The sequence below is a fragment of the Enoplosus armatus genome, chromosome 15, assembly GCF_043641665.1.
Source record: "Enoplosus armatus isolate fEnoArm2 chromosome 15, fEnoArm2.hap1, whole genome shotgun sequence".
NCBI classification, from domain to species: Eukaryota; Metazoa; Chordata; class Actinopteri; order Centrarchiformes; family Enoplosidae; genus Enoplosus; species Enoplosus armatus.
In genome coordinates, this window is record NC_092194.1 from 5,234,471 (window position 1) to 5,257,892 (window position 23,422).

A 23,422-nucleotide genomic window follows, 5' to 3' on the forward strand; every position below is an offset into this window, starting at 1 on the left:
TTTTATCTCACCAACTCCATTCAGATGGCAACAGGAGAAGTGTCAATTACTGAAACGGATACTGAATTGATCTCCGAACACTTTTCTGTGATTGTCCTTCGAGCACTCATTGTAATGTCAGACACCCGTCACAACATCAGCGCATGACAGCTACTGTATTTGTCCAGATCAGGATCTCTGGTGTGCAGCTTCAGCAGTATTTCTCTAACACATTTATTCTAATTATAAGTGTAGAATAAATAGATTGTCCTGCTCATTTGCACAGCAAATGTGTTTTAATCAGTGGCTCTAAGATCCCATTTACACCATGAATTAACATGCAATCTGTGTCTGGATATCTGACCTAAAAAGGGAAGTAGACATGTTAATGCAAAGTGTAAATGCTCACTGTGATTGGAATGCAATCTGAGCGTTGTGACCTGATCTCAGCTAGGTGTAATTATAATTAATTAAATTAATAATTCATACAGCGTGACCACATTCTTAAGAAAAACTAAACCTTGTTAGATGTTTCATCATTTACATCAAAATTAAACACATTCTTCAACATGCTTTGTTAAGCAACATGCTTTGTTAAGCTTAAGTTTGATCAGAGTGGTATCTCTGGTTGCTTCTGGTCATCAAATAGCCATCAGATTTAAATCACCAAAAATACAAGTAATCAAAAAAACATTCCAATCATTTTTTTCCAAAGTAGTTTTTTACAAGATGCATTTATTTGTAATTGTGGTGATACTATGGTGAAACTATATATTTGTGAGCCAATTCTAAAGATGAACGCCTTTAGTAGGAACACTGGCCATCCGTGTCTGGGAAGTGCAGTGCAGAAACATCACAGTAATGAATTCACACCACAGATGGAGACAAAATTGAACAAAAAGGCATTTTGATTTTAACACCTTAACTGTGTGCTTCTAAGTGAGGCAGAATTACAGCTCTCTGATGAGGCCTGTTCCTCTCCAAAAGCCATCCGTTAGTGCAGCTTGTCATCTGCCATTTTAACTAGTATTATTCACTGCTGAATCAATTCATTACATGAACAACAGACAAACATGTACACATTCATTAGAATAACCTGCTTTAAGTGATATGTTTGCTTTGCAAATATTGTATTCTCCTCTATCGTTCATCATTTTTTGTTGAAGAGTACCACTTTCTAATGTGGTAGCATTGTAACTTATAACTAATGGCTTTATTAAAATGATTTATATAAAATGATGTACTTATGCTTTATAGATCAGTTTTAAGCCGTTAATAAGAACAGTTTTGGGTTGTGAGAAGACCAATGACACTAAGTCATTGATGAAGGGTTTGTTTTTTACAATAATACATCTTCCTGATAAATTAAGACAAAGCAACCAGAGGACAAACACCAGCAAAAGGGATTTTTCATGACAACTTGTATTCATAAATGATTTATTACCATTAATATGCTATTAGTTCTGACTTATTTTGATTTTCGTCTTTTATTTTGACATGTATCTTACTGAAAAATGTTACACACTACTCTTTACTGACTAAAGTAGTCACTGAGTTTTCATGCAAATCCTTTCATCACTTTTTTAATACAATAAAGCGTGAGAAAGTTTAACCTGATGCAAAAGTCTCACTCTCGCATCACTACTGCGTGTGTGTGTGTGTGTGTTTGCACTGGGATCCCTTTAAGCCTGATTCTCCCATGTCCTTCAAACCCCAATCAAGGTTGTCATTAATGAGCATTTTCTCTCTGCCTGCCGTGCCCTGCTCTGTCTCTCTCTCTAAACCTTTCCTAATTAACTACAATCACTGCTGCCTACTAATGATGACTGAATGTGTGTGTGTGTGTGTGTGTGTGTGTGTGTGTGTGTGTGTGTGTGCATGCATGCGTGTACACGCAAAGCAAAACTGCTGAGCAATAAATGACTCTAATAAACAGCTCCTCTGGTTCGATTAGTGATGCCTAAAAGTTGATGGTGATTCAACTCCGAGGCCTTTGGGTTCATCTCGTCAAGATTTTTCACTTCATTAGTATCAGATTCACTCCACTTGCCAATTGTAATACATGCCCCGGAGTCATTCACTGGGACACAAATACATTCTTGATGCATACTAACACAATAATTTGACAACAGGCCCTTGTAGAGTGCAGGCCATCCTTCTCCATACTGCACTTATCATCATACCTTCAATATATACACTCAACTTTCAATATAGCTCTCTGCATTCAGAGTGGCATGCAATTTAGCTGATATAGAAGGAAGTGCAGTGGGTGATAAGTAGTCTATTAGTCCAGCGTAGCATGAGACAGTTGTACTCAGTAGAGTGAACAATGTCGAACAGTGTGTGCAGTGTGAAGCACACAGGGTCCTCCTTGCACTGCATACAGAAGACTTTGCCGAAACACTGAGAGGATATTAAAAGAGCACGTTAATAAATGGGTGATATTTCCCAATTAATTTGCTTGGGTGAAGAAATGCCTTTGTGTGTCTTTCCAGTTGCTTTTTCTAATATTTTATTTCCAGCATGGCTTATACAATATATGCTCCTATTGAGAAAAAAAAAAGTCCAATGTCATTAACGTCTCCATTTCTCTCTCGCTTTGTCTCTGTCTGTCTCATTTTTCAGGTGTGTTGTCCAGGTGGGGTGGTAACCATGGAGAGGCTGTTGCTGTGTGTGATGCTGGCAGTTGCCATGGCGGTGCGGGCACAGATCTGCCCGAAGCGCTGCGTTTGTCAGATCCTGTCACCCAACCTGGCAACCCTCTGTGCCAAGAAAGGTCTACTGTTTGTGCCACCGAACATTGATAGGCATACAGTGGAGCTGCGACTGGCTGACAACTTTGTCACAAGGTAACAGTCACAGCAATAATACCACAAACCAAGAGAATTAGTACTTCAACTTTTCTAATACTGCTTCTGCTGTTACTACCTGACTAGTACAACTCCCAGTAGAACCTTTGTGACAGTTCACTTGCGTGAAACCACGGTCTGAAACCACAATGTGTGAATCATTCTCAATAAAACTGAAAAGAGAGAATTTGTGCTTTTTGCCAGATAACTTAAAGTAGTCTGAACTAACCCTACTTCAACTGGAAGATGAAAATTCATCGTGATATACAATGTTTTGATATTACAACTTCACTGACATTTCATTTTAACAACCAATATATAGTACTCTGTTAATACTTGAAGAAGTACTGTACATCAAGTTCAGTCTCAGTGTGTGAGAACAACCAACTTTTCCTCAAATCTGACACAGAGACACTGATCTATGATGTCATGAGGCAACAAAGCCCGGAGCTTCTTTGTTGAAGATGAATAAGTCGCTGAATTTTTGGACAGAGCGGCATCACCCAGGGTGCTTTTCATCGTGATACAAGCACATTATCCGTTGGCACTCGAATGACATCAAATTCATTTAGATGTAAAAAAAAAAAAAAGGCACATTCTTTAAGGCTCAAGAGTAAGTCATAGCTGGTTCATAGTCAATGGAGCAGCTCAAGGCTGTCTCCTGATGGCACTGCAGTTTAGAGGCTCGGTTCCCTGGTTTGTAGCCTGTGGAGAGAGAGTCGTTCACGCTCACAAATATTGAATGAGCTGCACAGGATAAAAGGAATACCGTATGTGAATTCAGTTTTTTATGCGTTTAAATATTGAAAGAATTTTCCCATAAAAGGGCTCTTTCAACATTATTGGAAGACTGACAAATATGCAACATCACCTTTAAAAGGCATACTGTAATATTTAGAAATGTGTTTTCATCTGTGTATTGACTCTGACAGCTTGGCTTAATCAGAGCTCTGTCTCCTCAGAACTGTTGCTTAAAACAACAGCAGATCTAGTACTGGAGGACGTATCAGGATGATATGTTGTTGTCTCATTTGCCACAGTGTGAAGAGGAAAGATTTTGCAAACATGACACGGCTGGTGGACCTAACATTATCCAGAAACACCATCTCCTTCATCACACCTCATGCCTTTGCCGATCTGGAAAACCTCAGAGCCCTACACCTCAACAGGTATGGCTTTGCATACAGCTATTGTAAGATATCCTCTCGAGAAATGTGAGGTGTTGTACTTTATTTTCCAAAGATTTCAGTTTCATGAATCTCTCTCTCTGTCTTATCTGCAGTAACCGACTGACGAGGATAGGCAATGATACGTTCAGCGGGATGTCCAAGCTTCACCATCTGATCCTGAACAACAACCAGCTGGTGCTGATCCACCAGGGAGCGTTCAACGACCTGCTGGCACTGGAAGAATTGGACCTCAGTTACAATAACCTGGACTCTATTCCGTGGGAGGCCATCCAGGTCAGGATCTCTTTAAACCGCAGCAGCCTTTCAGACCTGTTTGGCTTGAGGCCCTTAACAAAAGCCAATCCCAAGCACAATAAAACGGCCATAAAATCTTTTTGGCCATTCATTTGAAATTAAAATAAAGAGATCTTAAGGGCTTTTGGATTGAACAGAGGCCATTATGTGGACTATTCATTAAGCTAATATACAGTTGCCATTGATCTTCTAACTGAAGAGGATTTTTTTTAATTTTTAAGCATTTTTCAGTGCTGACAGTTACAATTTAACCAGTGCTCTTCACCAGCCAAGGGGCAAGTTTTATGTATTACAAATGTCAGGGTCTCTGTGGATCAGCTTAGTAAAATTCTTGGGAACTTGAGATGACTAAGGAGTTATAGTCAAGTTTGATAAACAGGTGCTGTGTTAGGTTATAGTGTTTCTATAATGATTAACCACATGATGTCTGTTGTTTTCAATTCAACTTTACATTTACAATATAGACATTTTGACACAGTAATTCAACTTCAACATTTCTATCACCACCGTACATCAAGGGATGAAGTGAGAGATGAAAAGGACAGTGACATTAACCAGGATTAAAACTCCGTATCCCTGCATTCTTAACCTGCTCAACTTCTTTCAAATGTCTTGAAATCAGAAAACATCCTCATGAAAGGAAAAAGGATAATAAAGTGCTCTGTTTTTCTCTGTTATTCCTCAGAAAATGATTAGCCTCCATACGTTGAGTTTAGACCACAACATGTTGGACTTCATTCCAGAGGGAACATTTTCCCTGCTACAGAAACTCAACCGGCTGGACGTCACCTCTAATAAACTCCAAAAGCTGCCGCCAGACCCACTTTTTCAACGGGCACAGGTATTTCCAGAGGTTTTATTCCCACCACATTAAAACCCAACCTAAAAAAGAGTCTAAAGTAGCTGTCATTTGAGGGTTTGGCCCTTAAGAACAAATATGTTGAGCCACTATATGAATGGTAGTAAACGGGGAAACTTCCATATTAGTGACAATCAAATCATTATAAATCTGTCTGCAAATTTGAAAATGTTCTTCTCATTTGTGCATCATATTTCATGTTTTCCAGCCCTGGTGATTTATACAATCACTCCCCTTCACTCCCCTTTGTTTGTTAATGGGAAAAGGGGCAAGGCACCACACACTCAACTGCCCAGGTGGAAACTGGTTGAATTAGACTGCTCCCAGTGAATATGTTGACTTTAATGTGACGCAGGGTTTTATTGGAAAATAACATTTTGCTTGACTATAAAAAGTTTTTTAAAAATGGAATCATTGTTTCAGGTCCTGGCCACCTCAGGGATCCTGAGCTCCACTTCTTTTGCGTTGTCATTCGGCGGGAACCCTCTGCACTGTAACTGTGAGTTACTGTGGCTGCGAAGGCTGAACAGGGAGGACGACCTGGAGACGTGCGCCTCACCCCAACACCTCTCTGGCCGATACTTCTGGTCCATTCCTGAAGAGGAGTTTCTCTGCGAGCCTCCACTCATCACCAGATACTCCCACGAGATGAGGGTGCTTGAAGGGCAGAGAGTTGCACTCAGGTATCCTTATCCGTTTTTAACTGAGATACATAATAAATACTGTGAACACAGGCAATCAGTAAAAATCAACAAAGCTTCCCCATAATCCTATAACCGCATAAACACACAGACATACACAGCCTCTGTTTTAATTCCTGTAGTTGTGCATTATGTTTACAAGCTGCTCAAGAACACATGAAATACCACACTGTTCAATGAAGCGTGAGACAGGGACATCGCTCTAAAATTTTAAGGAGGACGAAGCTAAATCAAGACAACAACAGGTCTGAGAGATGATGATTACTCCATTTGCATATATATTGGTCACACGCTTCCAATCATGATAGATGTTGTGTTTTCAAATATGGAATTATGATGAAATTGAGGAAAAGGGGGCAAAGGAAATCAATGAGATGCTATTATTCTCTTTCCTTTATTGTGTCTTGTCTTCAGCTCCATATATAAAGTATGAGTAGAGATTATCAGAAGGTCAACTCACCGAACCTTTCTCATCTTCTGCAGCATTCATTTTAATGCATTAAACTACAAAAAACCAGGGAGATGTAGTGGTACATGCATACATTTTATTATCTTCTGGTAATGACTGATGATGGTTTACCCAGCCTTTATTTTTGGGACTAGGTAATACTTCGCTTCAGTTCGTCATTGTCACCCATGTTTGGAGAATGCCTAAAGTGTGACCCTGCAGCAAAGTCTCTTACAAAAATGAATACACCTCCCTTAGCTCTTATTCTAATATTTTTCCACATCACATCACTGTAATTACAGAAAATGAGAAGGGTAACAATGACACCAATGACACTGCACTCCACATTTTTGATTGCTTATAGCTTTGATGACTTTAAAGTCCTTTCCTCCATTTCCACCATTTCAATTTCATTTGCATAATTCGTGCACCTAGACAAAAGGTCATTGTAAGAAATCTACAAGTATGAATAGAAGGCACCTTTTTCATCAGTTACTCAACATTTAACTTACATGACTCATGGTGCTTTTTGCACAATCAATGTCTTAGTTGTCATAAAGCCTAAAAGTCTGACATCTCTGCCTCATAATCCAAAACTACATATAACTGTACCCTGCAATTATTCAATACATATACCTGATGATTGAAAAAAATACTAATTTCTACAAAAATTATATCCCATTATTCCCTAACTGCTTGTCTTCTTGCCTTATACCTACTTCTTTGCCCCAGTAAGTACTGGTAATAATTGTTTTGGTACCCAACAAAATTCCAGTGTGAAGTAATGTGTCCTGTCGACACAGTAGATAATGTTCAGACTCTTTTCCCTCCCACTTAAATCCCAGGCAGAAGGTGGAAAGAATCCAGCAACCACCAAGCAATGCTCTGCTTCGACTGTACAGTTGACCCTATTCTGTCTTGTTTCTAATATGTTCCACTCTGCTGGTTGTCTCTCCTTAAAGGTGTAAGGCAAGAGGTGACCCGGAGCCAGCCATCCACTGGATCTCTCCTGAGGGCAAACTGGTGTCTAACTCCTCCCGAACGTTGGTCTACACCAACGGGACTCTGGACATCCTCATCAGTACTGTGAAAGACACCGGCTCCTTCACCTGCATCTCCTCCAACCCTGCCGGCGAAGCCCACCAGACAGTAGACCTGGTTATCATCAAACTCCCCCACATCTCCAACAACACCAACAACATCCAGGAGCCCGACCCGGGATCGTCAGACATTTCCACATCGACCCGAGGCGGAGCCAACGGGAGCAACGTGACTGGGGATGTGAAAGGCGGAGTGGATAAGAGGGTGGTGACGGCCGAGGCCACGTCGTCAACGGCGCTGATCAAGTTCAACTTCCAGAGGAATATTCCCGGCATTAGGATGTTCCAGATCCAGTACAATGGGAGCCAAGACGACTCACTGGTTTACAGGTAAGACTGACAGAATCATCACAGTAGAGTCAGACAGGTCACACAGTGGAATCAGAACCATGATATGGCTGATGCGGAAGTACAGAATTACCCAAGTCTGAGCTGTATAGATTCGATTACAGTAGATTAGATGCAACTTTAATGATCCGGTTGGGATCCTGTCACTACGAGGGCGCTATGAGGGAGCTACAATGCTTTGATCCTGTAACTGAAAGGTAGGCATACATATATACATATACAGCATATATGCAAGATACCCAAAGGAAATGTCAAATAAAAATGTCTAAAAATCTATTAAATGATCAAATGTGTGAATTATTCAGAATGAGTTAAATTTGCACAACTTTCTTACTAAATGTTTCCTGGTCAAAAACAAAAATCGTAGTAATATTGAAGACTATGATCGGAGTATATGTACAGACTGTTTGTCCTTGTTTATTACATTGCAGCGCAGACAGATAGTTCAGGGCACATGGAACAGGGATGGACAGCAAAGATGGCAGACAAACAAACCCTAACTGTGAGAAGGTTCATGATCCTCAGTTGAAAACAACGCAGCTCACTCTTATCCTGCTGACTCACCAGGACGGCCTTGACTGGTCCTTCTTGACTTTTGCCGTTTGCTCAGGATTACACAGATTAGATCGATCTCGCAGGGAATGATTGTTATTTGAGCCAAATATTTACTCCGGTGAAATGGGGGAGAGGGAATTAACAAACGAATGGAGCTTTCGTACAGAAATGTGCCAGTATTATCTGCCTTTCATGTCACCCGCTAATCCCCATACATACTTCATCAGTGCGCATCATCATTAAGAGGTGGGGGAGCGTTGAGATTGACCGTCTGGGTCATGATGTTGACAATAGTCTAGGTTGTTAATGAAATTCATCTCTGAAGACAGATTTCTTTTTCTACAGTATGAGCCATGAATTTGTGATCCTTGATCAGTCCTTATCTCTGTGTGACTACAACCCATATATCATTAACAAACAGAGATTGTTCATAGAAGAGTCTGCTGGTACTATCTGCCTTGCATATTATTCCTAATCTCTGTACATAATTCATCAGCACTTAACCCCATTCAGAGAATGCATCGTCGAGAGACGGCGCCAGTGGGATTTATAGCTGTCTGTCTTGCAAAGATAACGTCATAGCTTTTCACATCAAGATAGCTGCTGTCCCTCTTCGTCCATCTCTTTCTCCGCTGCTCTCTCCTTTATTCGTGACAGCGCACCAACACCTTTGTGCATTTGTACGAGTTTCACCCTACAAAAGGCTGCGTTTACACTTTTAGCCAGAGACTTTAAAAACTTGTTGGAAAGTATTAAGTTGGAGAGCGTGACTGCCACAGAAACACAGAGCTTCCTGTGGGGGCACGGAGGAGGAGTGATAAGACAGCCTCTCGCCACCCACCCCGGTCCTTCCTCGCTCTGTCACGTCACTCAAAGTCTTTCTTTCTTCCTGTCTTTTCATCCTCCCCTCTTCCTCTCACTCTCCCTTCCTCTTTTTTTTCTCCCCAGCATTAAGCGCTGAAGTCATTTGTGTTCCTCCGTGTTATTTTGCAGCTCTCTTGTCTTTAGACAGCGGATTGATTTCCATTCAACACCTCTGCTGGCACAAAGCAGCAACCCATTGATTCTGGGGTTTTTTCATTACCCAAACACAGAGAAGAAAGAGAGGAGGGCCGGAGAGGAGGAGAAAGAGAACACAAAAGAGGGAGGGAAGGGAAGGTGAGGGAAAAGACGAGTGGAAAACGAAGGGGGACGATGTAAGGGAGAGAGTGGGGGGTGGTGTGTGTGGGAGTGGGGTGACAGACAAGGGAATACTGGTCCCATTGTCACAGACAGGGCACTTACTTTTCAGGTTCAACGAGAGCTTATTGATTGGCCACACACTGACATTTCTGCTTCTTGCTCCCCACCTGCTCAACATAATGCTCCTGGGTGGAGGGAGGGTTGCTGTATGTCTCCTTCATACTGTGAATCCAGCTCTCTGCGTAAACAGACAGACAAGTGAGCAATAGTTTAAAGCTTTTACGGGCATATCCTCCCGGTCATGTTAACCTCCTGGACATTCAATATGCCGCACATCTGAAATGTAATAGTTGGAATACTAGAGTCTGTATTGATCCCTGCAGGGAAGCCCCACCCACCACTTCTTCCAGAGGGAGGTCAGGGTCAGCTGCAGAACAGCACTCCTGGAGCTGGCAGGGATTCCATGTCTTGCTCAAGGACACTTGAGACGGGCAGATGTTTACTGATACAGTACTGGTGTTTTAACGCCAGTCCTCCCGCTTAAGTATTGCATTTCTATTCCAGAGACGGGCCTACTGCCCGGTCGGTCACAGTAGTAAACTCCCTCGCAGCAGCAAAAGTAAATGATCCATTTCTCAATCCAATGATGAATTTTATCCTTGTGATTATCATTAAGAGCGAAGAATAGCTGAACAATCCATCAATTTTGCATTTTGAAAGAGAGTTTTTTCTGATCACAATTTAATTATACCTTACAAAATGAACAGTGCAGTGTTTCCCACAGGTTGAGTATTTACTTGCGGTGGTGGGCGGCGCGGCGTGTGATGGCGCAGCGCTGTGATGGGCAGGTTCAGTAATAAACTAGTCAAAGATTTATGAATAACACAGAGAGCCCTGACGTTAGTAACTGTCTACAACAAAATTTCATAAATGGCTGTCAAAAACATTTACTATGTAACACTGGAAAAATCTGAATGAATACAAATTAAATAATCAATTTTACCTTCTTTTCCAGGCTTTTGGGACTTTTGAGTTAGCCAACTTAAACACATTGAAATTCAACAGCTATTCCAGTTATTGCTCATCTTAACACCAGAATATTTCAGTTTTGTCGAGTCATTTCTTGGAACATTAACTCTCTTAAATCATCATAATTTGTACGGTACAAAAGAAAATGAGACTTCCACTTCAGTCAAATCGGTTTTCTTCTGAATATTTTTTAATCGACCAGCCTCAGAGGCCAGAGGAAGAATACCAGCTCTCAACTGTGGAACTAAATACCTTTGGCCTCTAAATAAACGAGATAGAACATATGATTCAGGGTTGTTTAATTTTGGCTTTTGACAAGATATCAAACCATCGTTTTTCAAACTTTAATAAAATCTTACTATTTAGTAATAATAAGTTAACATTATAACACAAATTATTCCTGTACATACAGCATATCCACCTCCGCCTATGTAGAACTGTGGGACTTACTGCACATGAGTACTTTCTTACTTATTCCATCCTCTGCCATTTTGAAAAGACCATTCCACAGAGATTAAAGTAGAGAGTAAAGTACACCAGTGATGTAATATATTAAATGTAGAAGTAGAAGTAGACTTTTATCTGAACCCTGGGAGGACCTTAACAACAAGCAATTGCATACTTCTTGTTCTATTCATGTAGAATCAAGATGAATATGATTTATACAAACCTTGTTTAAAACTATGGCGTGTAGTTTAATTTATATGCAATTCAAATTGCAATCGCAATTGGATACTTTCCTCAAATCATTAGTCCAAAGTCCTTTGACTAAGTTAGAGATTTAGTTTTTTTTGGTAATATCTTAACAAGGAAAATTTGAATTGGTTTCTTATCAGGACATATTCCTCCTGCTGTGATCAAGGACAAGTGAAATTGCAGACTGATAACATTTCAGTCAACCCAAAATTTAGATCAGTTTAGTTCATTTTCTTGCATCTTTTACTATTACTACTTTTGTATTCATTGTACCTTACATTGTACAGACAAAAGCTGTGACTCTGTAGCTTGTATAACATGGCTACCAAAAGAAACATGTTTTTTTTTCCTTTTGCTAATGCTACTCATCCATCTACTGAGCAATTTTAAAACCTTTTATATCTGTTTTTCTCTTTCCTTTTCCTTCTCGAATGCAAACTGAAAGGAACTAAATTGAGTCATCCACACAGCCCTTATCTCAGCCTCGGCTGTTAACCCCTCATTTCAGGGTCAGGTCAAGGGAAGGCTGATGGCGATGAAATAGTGCCGACCTTTTACACATGACCTATCACGGCAGAAGCGTCACATGCAGTCTTTGGCCTTTACACCGCGCCACTTTTATTAAACAATTCACAGCCGTGTCGATGATGATAGTAAAAGTCCCCGCTGGCAACGACAATGACAACCATAAAATGTGCTCTCATTCAGATGTAGGGCCAATCATTGCCCTTAATTAACAGTTTGGATGAATGCAAGCCAGTCTGGGATTATATAAGGAATGACTGCACAAATTATAGGCTGAATAGATGTGTTGTTCAGTCAATGAATAGGTTAAACAATGATGATGGTAAAACAGCTGTTAAAGCTTTGTATGCCTTGAACAGAAAAACAAATATAGATAAAATGCTGCTTTATAATAAGGTATACTTAATAAACATTTTACATTTTGTTGCTATGTATTTGATCTTTTTAGATCAATAAGCCATTCTTTTTTCTTGTGATCCCTTAATACAAAGAGTTGTGAGCATTTCAAAGGACAGACTGTTTTTTGCTTCTCAAAAGTAGTCGAATTTAAACATTTTGCATATAAAATCTTGGAATCAGCTCATAAAATACCCACCATGTGTACATTTTTAAATTATAAAATGTAAACTACCCCAAGATAAAACCCACAAATACATAAAAAGGACACGGCCTATAGCAGTAGAGTATTTTGGTGGTTTAATTTGCCACATGCTTGTTCAATATGTGCAGTTAAATGCAGGATGGCATGCTCATAGTATGTAATAATAAAATAAGAATTAGAAAAATAACTATAAAGGATCAAAAATTCACAGGAAAATACTTTTTTCTGATATTATAAGTATGAAATACTTATATGTATGTATGTATGTATGCATGTATATTGGCTAGCTTCAGCCCTGGCTAAGATATCCTGATGACAATGGAAAATCTCATCTTGTACCTCTGAGCAATGCAGGAGCGATGAGGATCATAGGGAGCAGGCTGTTTCACAAGGATTGGGTACGTTGGCAGTATAGCTAGGAGCTACACCACACTGAGCTTTGAATTTGAATCAATAAAATACTGTTTGCCACCATGCATACATCCATAAACACAAGCCTTAGAGAAATGGTTCATTTCAGGCTTAGGTAGAATGTAGGCCTGCAGACATGAAGGCTTCAAAGTAACTGCCAAATCTGAGGTTGTGTTGTCTTTCATAGGACACAAACTCTACTTTGACGTTCAATAAGTTACTGAAGAACACGCACACAAAACCCATTCTGCCTCCATCCTAGTCCTCATCTGCTCTGCCTGTTGTTTTGTTATTGTTTTCTCTTTCAGCCGTTGTTTTCCACTGCAGCAGGTCCATCGAGCTACAGGGGCTGGTTGCCATTTGCCAAAAAATCCACACATCAAGCAAATTGTGTGGCAAGCTTTTTTAGGAGGCTACACAACAGGGGGTGGGGGGGGGGGGGCGTGAACCCAGGCTTTTAAAAAGGCATACTCTGCCCCTCTCTCTTCCGCGCTGTCTCTTGCTCGGAAGTAGTTTATCCTTGCCAATGGTCCCTGCAGCCCAGGTATAACACCTTGCTCAGCTGTGCTTAAGGCGTGAAAAAACATCCGCCTTTATCGCGCCGTAATGTTCCAATTCTGATTTTATAGCACCATAAACATATCGCGGGCCTAACGTAACAGTGTTATTGTTGTAAGTAGTCTATGGGGTTTTAAACACGGACAAGTAGTATAGAGGGAACTACCACGGCAGTAAGGATGAGGGGCGGTGAAAGGAAGCAACAAAGGAAGGAAGGAGAGATAGAAGGAGACAAACAGAACATAAAGATGTATGTGACTCTGTTCAATCAGATGAGGGGAAAAGAAAGGGAGAGAAAGGTGGAAGAAAGAAAAGATGAAAAAGGAGGAGGAAGTAATGACGAAAAGAAAACCAAGGAGGGAAGAATATATAGCGGAAAGAGGATGTGAAAAAGGACGGGATGAAAGAAATAAGAGTGACAGAAAGTATGGGGAAAAGGACCAAAGAAGAAGAGAGGGGGGGTAGCAAGGAAGGAAGGAAGAAGAAAGAAAGAGGGAAGGAGGATGGATCCAAAGGAACAAAGAAGATAAGGAATGACAGGACATGACTGACAACATGCTCTTTGGCCATCCAAAAAAAAAGTTTAGCCCAACAGCAGGAAAAGTGAGAAGGAATGAAAAAATAAAAGAGGGAAGGACTAAGAGCCAACCACAGCATTAAATGGAGAAATGTAGACGAGTCAGCTAAACTGAGGAATGGAGCTGAGCTGGGCAGACGGAGGTCTACAACCAGCTCCAGATAGTGCTGAAACGTCTTACCCGCATCTGGGACAGCTGTCGTTGCATGGCACTTCGACGTTCACTCGGCTGTGCTCGTTTGCACCGAGCTCAGCAGTAATGAGATCTTGCTAAGTGTGGAGCCTCCTTCCTTTTGTTCTGGAATTAAGAGTGGACAAAAGTGTAGGGCATTAATGGCATGCATGATTTACCATACTGGACAGTAGCGTACAGTGTCTTTATCAGAGCTTTTTTGTTTTGGGGGGCAAAAACAGCTGCCCTCCTGGAAACAAGGTTGATGAGAGTGGTGGGAGTCAACCAAAACAGTAAAGTTGTGGACCTCGAAACCAAAACAACAAGCTTTAAGATGCTCAAAGAGAGACGCTAAAACGCCCTGCAGAGCTGGTTTACTCATTCTCTGTGGGTTCCACACTACAAGCAACACCTTTCACATTAAACACAGCCATTTCATCCATTGTTAAAATATTGACCGGAGCAGCTTTAAGCTTTTCACTTTTCTGTGTAACCAAATGCGTTTTGACTGCAGATTCCAGTTGCTAATGCTCAGTTTGATGTGCAGTGCAAGGCATGTAACCCCTGAGAGGAATTGGATACTCATTAAACTCATTTCAAAATGATAATTTCTTTCATCAGATCTTTTATTCATACTTTTACTCTCTGGAAGCAGTAATTCATTATGCTGCAATTTCTTAAAACCTCCCAAATGGCAACTGTACCGTCATCACCTTCTAAGACTAATATTTACTGACAAGGGAAAACAAATAGCACTGATATTTGATCTTCCTGCCATCTGTTTTCATTGATAAGAGAGGAGTTCTTAAAGGGTGAGAGTAATTCAAGTTTTACACTCTGACACTGTGGAACTGTAATATTATGACTGTAATCACAATTGTAGTTTCTCACACTGTTCATTGGTTAAGATATTATCCTCATCCTCTGAGTAAGTTGTTACCACCAGTGTGAACTGTTCCACTTCGTTGCTACATAAATAAAACCGTGGAATCACAGTTAGACCACTAGCTGGGCGGCTAATATTTACTTTCTCAGCAACCGAGTCTGACTTTGAGCAGGGTTTCATGAATAAAAATGGAGTGTTAGAAAAGCCCACCTGGCCTGGGCTCCAAATCCCTGTTCCACCTCTGACTACAGGCTGTGTGGGTGCTTGTTAACCATTAGTTCTGGCATCAGGGGCATTATGCATGGTAAAACAGAGATAAGAAGCTAGCTTCTGCAATGTTTTCTGTCTGCCTGAGAGACTCAGGACTATTAGCATGGCATTGTGCCATCTGCTGTGTAAGCCACATTAGCTCTGAGGTCAACAGTAATGGGGCAGGAGTTGAACTACCATTAATCCTCTTCTCTTTGTGCCTAGCAACCAGTTATTCTGAACTGGTTTGATTGTACTCTTATTGCTGTGTTGTCATGTGAGATTGTTTGCTTAATTGTTAAGAAAATTGACATGAATGAAAAAATCAATCATGAAAGTGTCATGCTACCATTTAGCGTTTGCATTGTAAAAGAGCAAAAAGAAGCATGTGAGACTATGAAGATAACACATGTTTAGAAAGTGCAGTGTAAAGAAAAGTTTTTTAAAACCCATAACTGCTTTTGCATGCTATTTTGTTGGCTTGCCGGCAAAGTTTCCCATGTTTCAGGCTATTTAATTTAGACTAACTTGCATCGCAGTAGCATGGGAGGCTTTAGCCAGAAGCACTGAATACCATTTTCTGAAATAATTGGACAGCCTACTTTTAGATATCTGTGACCCACATTTTGGTCCCATCCCTGTTTGGGCAACACTGCTGTGCAATTTTACAATGTTTTTCTGTTCAAACACTTCTTATGAAAGCGGGTAGTGGTAGTGGTACTACAAGAGCCCATTGATATTTGAACCATTTTACTTTCTTCTTTTACTTTGTCCAAGAATATTTTACAGCTGAAACAGCTTTATTATCACGGTTTTGGTGCGAGATGTCATTTTAAAGCAAAACCAGATATATATTATAATATAATGAAAATGTGGCAATGTTGCTTTAAGTTTTTTTAACAAATGTATTTATAACTTATGGAAATGGAAGGGATCCCTACAGAGGTAGACCTTTTTGTTAAAGAGACGACTTACTGACTAACGTTTCCACCGTCGTCTTCCTGCAATAACTCACCTCTCGTGAGAGTTCAGAGTGAGACTTGTGTTTCTGGTTAATCAAAAAGGATCTTGCTCTCTAACAAAGAGGTCTATCTCTGTAGGGATCCTTTCCATAATGTTGTCAGACACATGCAATAACAATCAGAGCCTGCCAAAGGCAAAAACAAGGATTTTTGTGGACGTACTTTTCTTGGGCGCAGTTGCTCGCAAGAATTACATTACAGCTATTGCAGTTTGCGGCTGCCGGCTGAGGCCATCTACTGGACCAATTCCAAAACTTTTGGTAACTATTATTCATTTATACCACAAAATTTACAGGTTTGAAAATATCAGAATTACCCTTTAAATTCAGATCATCACATTTTTTTTTCAAAACTGGACAACCTCCACTCCTCTTATGAAATGCAAAAACAATATTCCCCTGCAGCTAAATGAAGCTACTAATGAGCTAGCCCGGAGCAGTGAATATCATTTAAAAACATTGGAAGTTGTTGTCGCACATGGTCTGACTGGCGCTCTGCTGCTAGGGGAACTGCAGCTCAGTTATTAGAAGCCCTGGACCCTTATCACCGCGGCTCCAGCTCGACCTGGAAGCCCTGGTCTTGCGCGCTGAAACATTGCCATGAATGCCTTTTTTTCCCTCCTCCTGAAATAATGCGTGTTTGTGGCCCACAGGCTTTGTCCAAAACTTAATCAAGTGAAATGGCCTGAAATAGAACAATCTGGTATCATAGTTCACTGTTCTGTGCACGGAGGAAGCCATTTGTCTTGAGTCAAAAAGATGAGAACAACTAATGGAGATCACATTGTCCTCCTGGCTTTGTCCCGGCTGGAGTGAGGAAAGCTAGAGTTGATTAGCATGCACACAAACACACGCACGCATTCGCATCCGTGCACACACACACAATAAGGGGTTTTACCAGCATGTAGTGCTGTTTCAGGGATGAATGCTGGCAGAGGGCCAGACGCAGACAGTGACAGCCACTGGGAAGAGGAGGCTGCCATGGGAGGCGAAGATTACTGTAATGGAACTCACACACATGCATGTACTGTACACACACACACACACAAATGCATGTACTTTGTACACACACACACACACACACACACACACACACATATAGATACATATAGATATGCAGTAAGTACACAAACGCATACTCATAGAAGGAGCATCCATACAGACACTCTCGCCTGTGTAATGAAAGTGTAATGAAACCCAAAAACACACGCGCACACACACACAGGCGCCCTGGGCTGAGGGCTTGGCAGAGCAGAGTAGATAGATTAGTGTAATAGTCTCGGCCAAGGCAATCATCTGCCCACTGTAGGGCTTCAAATACTGGCAGCAAGATCCAGCTCAGACACAAAGAAATTAGCCACAATGAATGAGTCAGTTTGGATGAATTCACAATGCTAACGGCTCACACAGTCAAGAAATAATCGTATGCAAGACAAAAAGAAAATCCACTGATTTGCATGAAAAATGCATTTTGTGAACTCAGCGTGCAGCGGAACCGGGTCCAAATGCGCCAAAGTCATTATCAATATCTCTATTGTTCCTTGTATCCGTTTGAATTATAAATGATGACAGCTTGGCTTACACGTCAACAATGAAAACTAGCTATGCCACGTTGAGTTTCATTGGCCGGAGCGTCCGCTTTGGATGAATCTTGTTTAGAAACGTTCTAACTTGATGTCCAGAAGGAGTCATGTAGCTAATGGCTTCTTGGAAGCAAATGTTTCTGAGGTGGAGAAAAGAGAGATTGAGGCTAAGCAGCAAACAAGCCCTCAACCAAGGTACATGATTACTGTCCATTCATAGATTCAAAACACATTCAGTGTTCAAAAGTTGCTTCGTTTGGTTTTTAACTTTTAAATCACATTTTTCTGCCATCAATGACATGTTTTGGAGATTTTGGACCGGCATGTCAGACAGGACTCTCCATCACCAAAGCATCAACTGAAGGAATATCTTTTGGAAGAACGGTGTCCGATTCCTCCAGGAGTTTTTTTTTAAACCAGTTTCAATTCTGCATGCATAAAAAACACACAAGCCTAAACACCAAATGTATTGTTATGATATATTTAAGGCATTAAGAGATGTGTTATGTTATTAAGGCGGACTGCATAAAACCAAAAGCGGCATCAACAAGTCCTGAAACATTTCACATAAAATAACATATAATATTCCTATAGTGCACATCTGAAGACTTTATTAATTATTATATTATTATATTATTATTGATATTGTTTTTCTTGGCGGAGATGTGTCTTCGGAGATACATGGTTTTCACAGTTCAGCCATGTTATGATACATCTCTGTTTTCAATAGCAGTGAATAATACATTCTGTTGTGGCTACTCAACCGTGAGATTATGATGTAATCATGTGATAGCAGTATAATATCACGGGGAGGTCAGTCTGTGCAACTCTCCAGATAGTGGGGAGAGATTGGTCTGCCAGTTGTTTGTCGAAGGTGCTGCTGCAGCAGTCAGAGACGGACAGAGTGGGCGGAAAAGTCATAAAACATCTCATATATAAATGCATATCTCAGAGAACTGCAGTATTAATGAGCTGGTAAACAGGGGTCGCGTTCTTTTACACAAAGATGTAAATGCTTTGCTGGCTAATGTGACACACTACCACACACACACACACACACACACACGGTCATACACACAAGTGAAGCCCAAGGCCACAGCAATAATAGGGAAATTAATCTCTGCCTTTGTATGTATGCGTATACAAATGTGGCTGCTTGTATCTGAGCTTGTAGGTGCCGTTGACACTCGCTCCTATTATTAACCTGCGTGCTTCAATGTCACTTTATGTGTCCCAACACAGAAATAATGGCATTGTGAGTGTGTGTGTTGTGTGGTGGTGGTGGTGGTGGTGGTGGTGGTGGGGGGGGGAACCAAGGTTCACCACAATAGTGATGAAAACATCAAGAGAAGCAAAGGGGAGAACACTCATGGTCAGCCAGCGTTCAGATGGTCCTATTAGTATTCATGGGGTCATATAGATGCTCACACACACACACACACACACACACACACACACACTCTCTTACAGCCTTGTGCTGTTATTCCACTGAGGCCACACTAATGACCTACCGCCACATTCATTCCCTAGCTCTTAATACTAACCATTAAACCTTCACTTAACTCGAACTCTAAACCAGATGCTTAACCTGGCCAAAAGCAGCCCTTTGCTCCTCTCAGTGTGCACGAGGCCGCGAGCTCTGAGCTGGCCGCCCTCTCTAGTTTAAATGAGGAATTTCATTAGCATTTTAATGAGGAAATCCAGGAAAGCTGACAAGCCCTTTAAGGGAAACTGAAGGACAAATGAGCAACTCGTCTCGTCAATGTGACAAGTGTCCAGTGGAAAAATAGCCAACTTGAACCAAAACTGGCAAAGAACCTTTGTGTTAGTCAGAAAGAATATCCAGATTGATTCGCTGTGAGCTGAGAACTGTTTCTCTTGTGTGTTTTATTGTGAAACCTGAAGACAAGAGATTTTGTTCTGAAGCACACCTGTACCAGGTAGGGCATGTGCCTAAAACACCCCTGCAATAATAAATCATTTCATTGGTCTCCTGTCCTGCTGATGACTTTTGGGGTTTTGTTTTTGACGATTCAGCACCTAGCTATACGCAGTGGAGCTGAGTGCATTGATTGCTAATCATTTCCATTCTTCCAGTATTTTACTTTTATTTTATGTTGTAGTCTTTTTTTCTTCTGGAGGATGCTGTTAGAGGCCTTTAGAAACAAAGCAAAGGATTTTATTATGTAGGTTGTACAGAGAGAACATACAGAAAACATGTGTTTGCTGGAGTCCCACCTGTCCCCCTACTGATAGGAGCGTAGCTGACACTTGTACAGCCGAATGACAATAAATGCGGAGGAAGGGTTTCAGAGAGTTGTTTAAGGTGACTATAATCACTGTTTTTATATTAACAATGGATTACATGAGTAGTTTCCGGTGACCAGATGTCCCAGTTTGTCCGTGATTGTCTCAGTTTCAAGCTGGGTGTCCCGAGTCCCGACAAATATCTGTAAAACACTAAAATGTGTCAGGTTTTCAACATTCACTACCAATTTGTCCCGGTTTTCACCACAATTAAAATAGTAATTTTAATATTTTACATAGACGTTTATCATACCACTCGTTATTACCTACAAACATAAACAAAGCACAGCAAGTCCGAATTCAACACTGATTTGTCTGTATGTGTGTCAATCAAAGTGTCGTTGTCAAGAGTGTTGCTAGGCTATGAGTCATAGGCAAGGGGCATGTGCGCGTGCATACACATGCGCGTACCTGTATGTGCGCATGTATGAACGTGTGGTGCACTTAAGTGTCCCGGTTTGGGGGTTTTAAATATGGTCACCCTAGTTGTTGCTTGTAGTGGCGAACCCACAAAGAATTATCACCCAGCTTAGTTTTTTTAGCGTCTTTTTAGCTCATTGTTTTGGTTTTACGGCAAATTTGCTGTTTTAGTTCCAGACGCAGCAGCAAAACCTACTGTACACGTCCTGCCCAGCTCCAAACGGCAGACAGACACAGTTAGCGGCTGGCTGGTGAACACAGCGGAGCTTTTAGCAGCTAAAGAGCCAGATGTTTCCCTCGGGAGCTAAAAGGAAAGCGATTATTGGACTTTCATCAGGAGGACACAAACATGTCTCATGTTGCTACGTATGCTAGCTGGGTGTGAATAGCAAGCAGTGCGCTAACATGTTCAGAATCAGAATCAGAATCAGAAATACTTTATTGATCCCCGGGGGGAAATTGTACAGTACCGGTGCTCCCATTCCAGAGTAGAAAAATAGCATAATTTAGAACTAAAGGTATGTACAAAATATAAAAATAAGAAATATACACATTTACAGTATTTAAGTGAAGTGAGGTAAAAAAAAAATATATATATACAGTAACAATGTATATATATGTATGGATGTGTTGCACTGTAGTGTATGACTATATATGTATTGCACTTAAACATTCACAATAAATAGTGAGGTAGTGTATGACAGGTGAAGTAGATACAGATACAGATTTCCAGTTTCTTCCTGAGTGTCTGACCCTCACCATATCAACTGAAAAGCTGTCACGGTCAAAAGTCAGCGTTGAACTTTTTTTTTGGCCGTCTCAAGTGGCCAAAACATCAGTTGCAGGTTTAATATTTGTAAAGGACATTTCAGTTAATGAGAAGGTCGAGTGTCTCAGACTCATTCTACTGTATAACTGTTGAGGGACACCATATTGGCTGTTCTGAGGATTTAACTTTCTTGAAAATTAGCACAAATTCTCGTGATTCTTGACATGAGCACCACTGAAATGCTTTATCTCACGCTATATAAATTCCAGAAAAGCTGTTATATGTACATGACATGTGAGTATACATATTGTTCTAACTGGACCAAGTCTAGGTCCATTGGTCTAGTCTCTCCCTCTCTGACCCTCTCTTTTGCCACAGAATGATCCCCCCGTCGAGCAAGAACTTCCTGGTCAACAACCTGGCAGCAGGGACCCAGTACGACCTCTGCGTGCTGGCCATATATGATGATGTCATCACTTCCCTGACAGCAACGCGTGTGGTCGGATGTGTGCAGTTCACCACCGAGTCGGAGTACATGAGGTGTCACTTTATGCAGTCTCAGTTCCTCGGTGGGACTATGATCATCATCATCGGAGGGATAATAGTGGCCTCGGTGCTCGTTTTCATCATCATCCTGATGATACGGTACAAGGTGGGTCTCCACCTGTCCCTCTTAATCCACTCTGGCCAGAAAGGAAAGAGAATAAGATGTCAGAGCTTTTCATTATGTGGGATTATGTATAATTCATTTATTTAAATCGATTCTCTGTTTGCAGTTATATCATTCCTGGTCAAATGTAATATTTTTGCCATTTCAGCTAGCCCTTATGTGAACGAGTTCCAATGCAAACATGTCAGTATGAAGAAAAGAATCAGCACCTTGTTTCTGCCATCTGTTTTTCCCTCAGGTGTGTAACCATGGCGAGGGTGGTAAAGGCGTTTCAATGTCGATGACCAACGTTCACTCACAGACCAATGGGCAGCAGTCACAGGGATGCACCGTGACTCCCAGCGCCTCTAAACACGGCTCAATCGGATTAGACGACCTCTCAGGAGGCACAAAGAAGAGGAGCGGAGCAGCAGCAGGGGGAGGAGGAGGGGGGGGCAAGGATACGGTGACTCAGTCGTCCGACTCTTCCCTGCCCGACTGCTCCACGACTACGTCGGTTCTCAGCCAGCCCTGGGCAGCCAGAAGCCCGACAGCTGTAGCCGAGGAGCGGGAGAAGGCGGGTGAAGAGAGAGGTCAAGCTGGCGTCTCGTCGCCCACCGCCACCACCGGGTCACTGACCAAGTCAAAGCGGAAGCCCGCTCCGAGTAAGCCAGGCTCGGCGTGCCCGAACACCTCGGCTGTTCCTGAAAACCTCCCCTCCCCCTCCCCACGCCCTTCCTCCTCCTCCACCGCCTCCTCTGCTCTCCTCCCCTCCTGCACCCCTCTGGAGAACCTCAACACCAACCGCAACAACTCCACCGCTCTCAACCAAACCCCGCCTCCCTTCGCCCCTTCCGCTTACTCCAGCCCCCTTGCCACCCCGAGCCCCGTGCCCTCCATTCGGTTCAGAGAGACGCCCATCCTGCGCAGGGCTCCTCGCGCCTCCGCCTCCGCCAAGTACCAGACTCTCCCTGTGGAGGAGGGAGGGAGGAGCAGGGCGAGGAGGAGGTACTCGCTCAGTGAAGGGGGCCCAAAGACTCACTCGCCCCATCAGGGAGGAGGAGGGGGGGCGCCCAAATTAGGGCGTGTCATGCGGAACAAAAGAAGCCAATCGATGAGCGGGATGCTACTCCCGAAAGACGGGGATGGAGACTCGGACAAAGGGCGGTGCGATTCGGACTGGATCTTAGAAAGCACGGTTTGAACTGGAACAAGACAACAACCATGAAATAAACTTCTGGGTTTTTCATTATTGTTTATCTTTTGTATGAGTGCTCGTGTGAGGCTGTGTGTGTGTGTTTGAATTTCTTTATAGGTGTATGAGTGAAAGTGCGTGTGTTCTTTAGTTTATAGATGTGTGAGTTGATGACTGTGTGTTTCTGGGTGAAAGTGTGAGCCTGCTTTTCTTTTTCAGCCTGTTTTTTTTCTCCATCATTTTCATAATTTTTCTCCACAGTTCGTTGT

At 41.7% G+C, this 23,422-nt stretch overlaps 1 protein-coding gene across 1 annotated transcript; it reads left to right on the forward strand.

Annotated features, from left to right (window-relative positions):
- The first annotated feature begins 2,628 nt into the window (after positions 1–2,628).
- On the forward strand, positions 2,629–23,162 carry lrfn5a (leucine rich repeat and fibronectin type III domain containing 5a). Its single transcript, XM_070919939.1, has 8 exons — positions 2,629–2,828; positions 3,869–3,997; positions 4,111–4,291; positions 4,998–5,153; positions 5,595–5,854; positions 7,283–7,750; positions 21,688–21,961; positions 22,218–23,162. Exons 1-8 carry the CDS (start codon positions 2,632–2,634, stop codon positions 23,160–23,162), a joined length of 2,610 nt encoding a protein of 869 aa, XP_070776040.1. The 5' UTR covers positions 2,629–2,631.
- The last annotated feature ends 260 nt before the right edge of the window (positions 23,163–23,422 follow it).

Coding starts and splice junctions, on each gene's coding strand:
- lrfn5a (XM_070919939.1), top strand. CDS start 2,632: ATGGAGAGGCTGTTGCTGTGTGTGATGCTGGCAGTTGCCATGGCGGTG. Junction 5,154..5,594: donor CACTTTTTCAACGGGCACAG/GTATTTCCAGAG, acceptor TCATTGTTTCAG/GTCCTGGCCACCTCAGGGAT. Junction 5,855..7,282: donor GGGCAGAGAGTTGCACTCAG/GTATCCTTATCC, acceptor CTCTCCTTAAAG/GTGTAAGGCAAGAGGTGACC.